This window comes from Pseudorasbora parva, chromosome 2, assembly GCF_024679245.1.
Source record: "Pseudorasbora parva isolate DD20220531a chromosome 2, ASM2467924v1, whole genome shotgun sequence".
Lineage (NCBI taxonomy): Eukaryota > Metazoa > Chordata > Actinopteri > Cypriniformes > Gobionidae > Pseudorasbora > Pseudorasbora parva.
In genome coordinates this window covers 29,013,022-29,020,659 of record NC_090173.1, presented here as the reverse complement: position 1 = coordinate 29,020,659, position 7,638 = coordinate 29,013,022, and the positions used below count along the sequence as shown (strand labels likewise).

Sequence of the window (7,638 nt, the reverse complement as noted above, 5' to 3'; positions counted from 1 at the left end):
TGAAGAAGAAAAATGAAAAAACTTTTAGATATAAATCTGCATATGCAAGAGAGACATCTGTTATTCTCATCTTTGCTCGCTCCTTTTAGGTTACTTTGAGTAAAACTGCAATTTTTTCATGAAGCACATTCAAAAGACCTAAACTGGAAGTGGTCCAGTCTGATTTATAGAATACGGAAGTTAATTTGCGCATAACTCTTATAGTAAAGTCCACACCACAATAATGATAACAACAAAGAGGATGACACATACATTCAGAATGATTAATTTCCAGCTGATGAATGATAAAAACACAGCATATCAAAATCCATCCTGCACTAAAGAGCTTGTTTTTAAAATGGCAGACGACAAAACTGCAGCACGCACTTATAATTTTTTTGTGGTGGTATGTTTTTTTTGTGTGTGTGTGTGTTTTTTGTTTAGTTTTTTGTGCTATGCTAATATAGGCGTTCAACCGCACACCGATTATATCCCTTGCCTACCACGGCACTGCCCCCTACCGATTGTTTTTATAGAAATAAAAATAATTTAGTTCAGTAAGAGAACATACAATTAATAATTAAATATGTCTGCTCAATTCAGCGTGAGGCGAACGAGAGTCACAGCACAGATCAGCAGCAGGAGATTTAATTTATCATGTGTCAAGAATGAGGTAAGCTGGCTGAAAGATGATGGCGGAAGATTTGGTTTCAAAGCGAATTGTAAAAGTGTCTATTTTGTATATTTATATTGTAATATTTTGTACAATGTGCATTTTTCACTGAGAATATTAATAAATTCCTTCCAAAATGTCCTCATACCTACCTTCCAATTCCACATGGACAAAATCAACCCCTGCCTAATTTTTTTTCTCGTACATTTACATATAGGTCTCAAAAAGGGAAGAAAAAACGATCACAACTTTTTTTTCATGCCAACTTTTAGAGATCTTACTTGTGGTTATTCTATCCGATAGACTTCACATTGTGGTCAGCTAGGGCAATCTGGGATTGGAGTTCAGACTGACTGACAGTTGTTTAAATCAAGCAGTTCTGAAAATGGATTTGATAGATTACATAATAGATCTATCAAACTACACTAAACTGAGAGCACAAGACTGCTGGAATCTAGTTGCCTGTGATTTCCAATGACCACCCTAGTCAAGACATAAAAAAATGAGGCTGCTTGAACTTACAAAAAGAAAACAAACTAACCATGAAGTCATGCATGCAAACTTTTATACAAAAAAATATATCTTCACTTATGACCTATATGACTGGAAATGGTTGCACAAACAGGAAGTAACAAGAGCAGGCTTATAATTTCAACCACAGTTGGTCTAGATCAGTTCTTTTAACAGTATAGTGTTTGCCATTTATTGTCTGAATGTGCTCACAAATTTGGTCTCATCAAAGTAAAATATTTTAACTGTTCTGAATGGTTCCTCTTGAGACCTGCTCTGAATTGCAATTCACTTGCGATTCAGCTCTGTTCCACTACCTCAGGAAGTTCTGCGCAAGCCTAGGCCTGAACAACAAACACCTCAAGAAGGAAGTGAAAGGGCCGTCTTGATCAATAGACAGAGATCTTGTTTATCGAAGTCTGCCAGTTAATATACACAGCTTCCTCTTTACGGATCTGTCAGGCATTGTGATATTATATTAGCCCAAACCTACAGTGGCTGCACTTGTTTATCTGTGTGGGGAAAAACTGAATGATCTGTTCAGACAGAATGAAAAAGAACTAAAAAACAATTACCAACAGTTTTCTTCTCTTCGAAAATCATTCCCACGCTAGCTTTTATAGGCTATTTATCAGCTCGGTGATGCACCTTGACGTATGTCATCTACTGCACTCATCAATATGAGGCTAAAAGGCATTGCAAGAATTTTCCAATCATTTTACAGCCCCTTAAACCATGTCAATGTAAAATGAGCTTTCAGGGGGAAAAAAGCAAATCATATCTGAATTCTCCAGAGACTGCAATAAAATAATAGACCTTGTGCTGATAAAAGCATACTAGTTCGGCTATAAAGACGCAACAACACCATCATATATTGCACTTGCTATGCAAGTTTTTTTTAGAACAAGAGAATAACAGTGATTCACTAGGACTTCACATAAACTTTCTCATTCATGCACAAGTAAAATTACCCACGGTCTAATTCTTTATGGCAACAAGAGGTAATATATGGACATTTGTATTAAATAAAATAGGTGAAATATTGACATGTCTTGGTGATGTGGTAAAATAAAACACAGCTTTCTGAAATTTTATAGTATTGTACAGTCACTAGTTATAATTCCAAAATAAACCACTTTAGGGTGATACATCTGAACATTTTTTGTGATAATGTCAGACTGTCTATATATTATCGCTGGCATAACATATGGAAAAGTCTGTTGACTTGCTCATTCTGCACATTCTTAATATTCATACTTATAAATTGATAAAGAATTGCAGTAAGATGTCTGTGCATGGTGTCTAGAGGACACAGAAGCCAGTCAGAACAGGATCTCAGTTTAGTCTTACGTTAAGGAGGATGTGGTTTCGTACGACTTCACCAAAAAAGTACATCAAAAGTTGGAGGATGGGGCTAACTCTGTCTTTGTGGCACAAGCGCGATTATAAATGAATATAATTATCATCAAAGCACCCAGTAGCACATATTCCTGTCAAATGAAGTAAAATAAAAATAAAAACTGTGTGAATTGAAATCTTGAGAATAGCTAAATCAGATCAGTTTTTATTCTGAAAGTTACTCCAAACTTCCTACAGTTCAAGACAGTGTTCACATTTCAGAATTTCGCTTAATATTATCCTTACCTCCCCCAAAAAACAACATTTTTGGAAAATAAAATAATATCTTTTTTTTTTGCATCGTAGCCTATACATCTTTGCATCACTTATATCGCGAAACAAATCGTTTCTACCGTTGAAAACAATATTAAATATTAAAGTAATAAAGTAAAAGTGTCTTACCGCCTTGTCTCGTCTTGCAGGACTGTAGATGCGGATGTTCAAAAATGTTCAGATCATGTGTGTTCCAGGAAATAGAGTTTACCAATCACAACTCAACGCCTCACACTAACACACAGCTGAGAAACCAGCCCAGTGTAGCCTACATAAAATAGTTTGAAGCAGTTTTGTAAATATCGCTGTTTATGTTTGTAGCTACTTGCAGAAGAATATCACATTGGTAAAAATAGCAAAATTATCTAAAATGTCGAAATAGTAGGCTATCATATGCATGAGTGAGCATGTTAGTATATCACTGTTGTTGCACGTGTTGCAAAAGCAAACAACTGCAACGTTAGCATAGTTAATCTGATACTGTGTATTCAAACAGATTAGTTAAACTTTTCTTTTAAATTCCGATGTAAAACTATGTGGCGTATCAAGAAAGACGTAGCAGAATCTCCACATCCCAGTAGGCTATGCAGGATATGCACCACAATTTGTGCTCCAAAAATGCCTCGTAGCCTACTCAAACTCATCTGCTAAAATAGGCTATTGACATCTTTGTCTCAACATGTCTGTAAATTCCTCGACAGGATTTTCGACGTTTTTGTAAAAAAAATGCCTGCTGCAAACAGCTGCACTATTTCTCCTGCAGTGAATTTAATTTAATACAAAATGAATGCATATCTTAATATATTCCTAATATCTAAAAAAGCTGAATGTAAAGTTACGAGTTTTATTATAAATTTTGATAAAAGTAATGCACCCTGGCTTTAATGTGTTAGATGTGTAGCATCTAGCCTAATAGCCTACAATAAATCTGGACAAAATGCTCAGTTATTTGTTCTTCACAATTTGCACAATTGTAACAGTTATTTTTAGTCACAATTTGGTACTTCTTAATAACATTCAACTTTTTTTTTTAATGATTTTTATGTGTGTAAGTTGTAGTATATGCCTAATAGATAGATCCTGGTATTGCTGGAGTTGCATTACAGTAGAGGAGGGATTTTGTGATTTCTGTGTGGAAAAGGAATGCTGAAGTAGTTGCCTCAGGCCACGGCTTTTATCACTCACTCAGTCATACCTGTTTTTGTCCTCTAGAAAGGAGTGTGCCATACCAGTGGTTCTCAGTCTTTTGGATACTAAGGTCCCTTGCTGACCGATTTCAAAGCTTTTCTGCACAAACCAGCTGTGTCGCAGTGGTCAGAATTGTCTGAGAGAGATCTCAGTTGTGTATATGATGTCAGTTTACATGTTATAGATCTTGATCATGTAAAACATTTTTAAAAAATGTAATTAAGTTTGATTTGATATATAAATAAACTTTGGGCCCCTTGTGAGATGGCTGAGGCTCCTGCTAAACCACTGTGCTTTTATTAGACAATTTAATTGCATCAGCTTTTAGTAAGATATTTACCACCCCCTTCTGTTTAAAAGTTGAATTACATTTTAATACTGTATATATATATATATATATATATATATATATATATATATATATATATATATATATATATATATATATATATATATATTTTTTTTTTTTTTTTTTTTTTTTTTTACATCGATTGTGTGCTTATAAAAGTGTAAGTAAGACTACTGACTGCTGCTACTAAAAATCCTTAATCATATTTCTCTTAATTATATTTCATATTTCTCAATCTCATTCATATTTCATATTTAACAGTAAAATAACAAATACAATCAGGTACTGATTTGAGACTATAATGGCAGTTTGCCGTCTCAGTTTTATGCCATTGCCACAGAAGGCTCTCTACAGATCTCCAAACTACACTTTAGCAGCTCCGCGATATTACAGTTTATCCACGCCTGCAGGCAATGGTGGGCAATTCAGAGTGAAGTTAACTTTCAAAGAGACCCAGATCACTCTGAACTGGAAATCAAGGACTTTGAGGTCTCATTTTCTTTAAACTGTCTTTAAAGTCTGCCTTTTTTTATTGATGTCTCAGTTTATATGTAATCCGAAAATGCTGCAAGAGATTATATTTTACCTGTTAGCCTGAAGTCCTCTTGGACATAGATAGATAGATAGATAGATAGATAGATAGATAGATAGATAGATAGATAGATAGATAGATAGATAGATAGATAGATAGATAGATAGATAGATAGATAGATGGATGGATGGATGGATGGATGGATGGATGGATGGATGGATGGATGGATGGATGGATGGATGGATGGATGGATGGATGGATGGATGGATGGATGGATGGATGGCAGGCAGGCAGGCAGGCAGACAGACAGACAGACAGACAGACAGACAGACAGACAGACAGACAGACAGACAGACAGACAGACAGACAGACAGACAGACAGACAGACAGATAGATAGATAGATAGATAGATAGATAGATAGATAGTCATTTAATGTTATATCAGTTTCAAAGTTGTTGACCGCTTTAATGCTTGCGAGTACACACACCTTAAGTATGCATAAGATTTAGTTTTCATTCATTTCCTCTGCATATCCCATGAACGGAACATATGTTCTACCTATGTGAGCAGGCCATTCAGAAAGATTTCTCAATGAAGGCCAGATTGTGTTTTCAGAATCCAAAGAGTGATCCTGGCCCTTTGCCCGAGTTAACCTGAACAGATTGCTGCTGTGTCACTGCGCCAATCTGTCAGGCTTTGCTGTTGTCCCATTTTACGCAACCACAAACCAGTCTGGATGTATTTAAGCCGACTTTCCTTGAGCATAAGGAGAGAGAATGGCATTGAATGAGAAATCATCTACAAACACCAGAGCCCACGTAAGAGTCCGATTTTTTTAGAAACATAGACGGTGTACGAGATGAGCTCAGGAAATAGCTGCAGCAGTCTCAGTGACTTGCCCATTACTCCAACAAGAGTGGGACCAACAACACCCAGAAGAGGACCCCCTAAATTCAAACAGAGAATGATGAGACAATTCAAAAGCAAACCTCCCAAAAAGGGAATCAAAGGGTGAGTAGGCAACAAAAACTTCTTTAGTGGAAAATGGATCTTTGTGTTTTTAAATTGTTCTTTACACTATAAGAGAAATAAATAGTTCTTTTAAAACCATGACTGAAAGATTCTTTAGGGAACTGCAAAACTCTCTTTTGGACTCTTTGTTATAAACAGTGGCTATAAAGAAAATAAACTTCATTTTGGGATCAATTTCTTCCCCCCTTTCATTAGATTTGGAGATGAGATCCCTGGAATGGAGGGTCTTGGCACCGGTGAGTACAGCCCTTTGTTCAAATTACTGTTGCGTTCTGCTGAACCCATTACTCTTCCAATGATTTTGCTCATTGTCTGGCTCATCGCCGTGCTTCATATGCCAATTTCTTTCATGCACAGACATCACTGTGGTGTGTCCATGGGAAGCATTTAGCCATCTGGAGTTGCACGAGCTCGTCCAGTATGGTATTATTTGAGACGGACTACAGGAAGATGTGTCACCTGGACTTGTGTAGTGTAGTGGACTAGACTGGCTCCACCTCTGGATCCTAAATGAGGGATGCTGCAGATGGACACTTGCACCATTGCCTTTACTCTGTTGCAAACAGCTAAGTTGTATAGACGCCAACCTACCAGTCTATGAATGCATAATATAGTGGCTATTCAGATGAAGTAGAGGAATTAGGTTTATGATGTTTTATATGATGATAAAGAAACAATGTGGAATTTGATTCCGCAATGTGTTGATTGTCTACAGCACATAACCAAAATACCATACAGTGGTACACTCTGTGGAACCACCTGCTAAGTTATTTTGTCATTGTTTTCAGTGTTCTTTCTGAGAGGAGAGGCCTTTTACATGTTCACTTCAATTTTTGTGTTGTATTGATGTTTTAGACTTCTTTTAACTAACTTAATTTTCATGTTTGGCTTAATAAAAAAACAACAACAAAAAACATTGTTCTGTGTTTTTAAATGTGTTCATATAAAGATTCGGTGTAGAGATGGTAACATTTTCCACAAGTATTTGAAACATTCACCATGGAAATTCATTGGTGCAAAAATCGGATGATTCTCATTGACCTTGTTAATGATTAGCAGTTCACAATAAATCCTCTGCCTTCTCTTTTCTCATTTTTCTAAATGACTTCTTCAAAAGGATTAACAGGGTAAAACATAATCAGTAAGCCTATTCAATTACATTTGACTGGCTTTACAACTCAAAGACTGACTGTCGTTAGCCATCTTCACAAAAGGAAGTCAAAACAAAATGTCAGAATCATAAAAAAAATACTTTTTGTTTTGTTTTGTTTTTTTATAGGCTACATATAAACATATGTTTATGTTTGCATCCCGTAACCAAAGCAACACAGCCGCTGGATGGCCATTTTTTGGCCTATATTGAAAGGTAGCTTCTAGCTATAGTTAGTGTTGGGTTAGTTAGGCTACTCTAAAAAGTTGGTTATTAGCTAATTAGATCTTCAACAGCGTAATTAGATTACTGTAGTAATTACTCCATCTAAAAGGTATTGGATAACTTAATACTTTCAAAATCCCATATCAACCTCGGCCAGTTGAGCAATAGGCTACACGAACAGACACGAAACTGCAGTTTTGATTCTTTTAAATAAACAATATAATTACATTGGGAATATAATTACAATATAATATTATATATATATATATATATATATATATATATATATATATATATATATATATATATATATATATATATATATATA

General features: G+C 35.5%; 2 protein-coding genes across 2 annotated transcripts in view; one reads left to right on the top strand and one right to left on the bottom strand.

Moving 5' to 3' along the window:
- arhgdig (Rho GDP dissociation inhibitor (GDI) gamma) overlaps window positions 1-3,119 on the bottom strand; it is a 36,284-nt gene extending 33,165 nt beyond the window's left edge. Inside the window, exon 1 of the mRNA XM_067414773.1 lies at window positions 2,963-3,119. The gene's annotated coding sequence lies outside the window, so the exon portion shown is untranslated. The remainder of the gene's footprint in view (window positions 1-2,962) is intronic.
- Window positions 1-6,791, top strand: part of LOC137039469 (retinal cone rhodopsin-sensitive cGMP 3',5'-cyclic phosphodiesterase subunit gamma) — a 34,064-nt gene extending 27,273 nt beyond the window's left edge. Inside the window, exons 2-4 of the mRNA XM_067414781.1 lie at window positions 5,743-5,914; window positions 6,131-6,171; window positions 6,293-6,791. Of these exons, the coding sequence (XP_067270882.1) occupies window positions 5,763-5,914; window positions 6,131-6,171; window positions 6,293-6,369 (270 nt within the window). The 5' untranslated portion in view covers window positions 5,743-5,762 and the 3' untranslated portion in view covers window positions 6,370-6,791. The remainder of the gene's footprint in view (window positions 1-5,742; window positions 5,915-6,130; window positions 6,172-6,292) is intronic.
- Window positions 6,792-7,638: the final 847 nt, after the last annotated feature.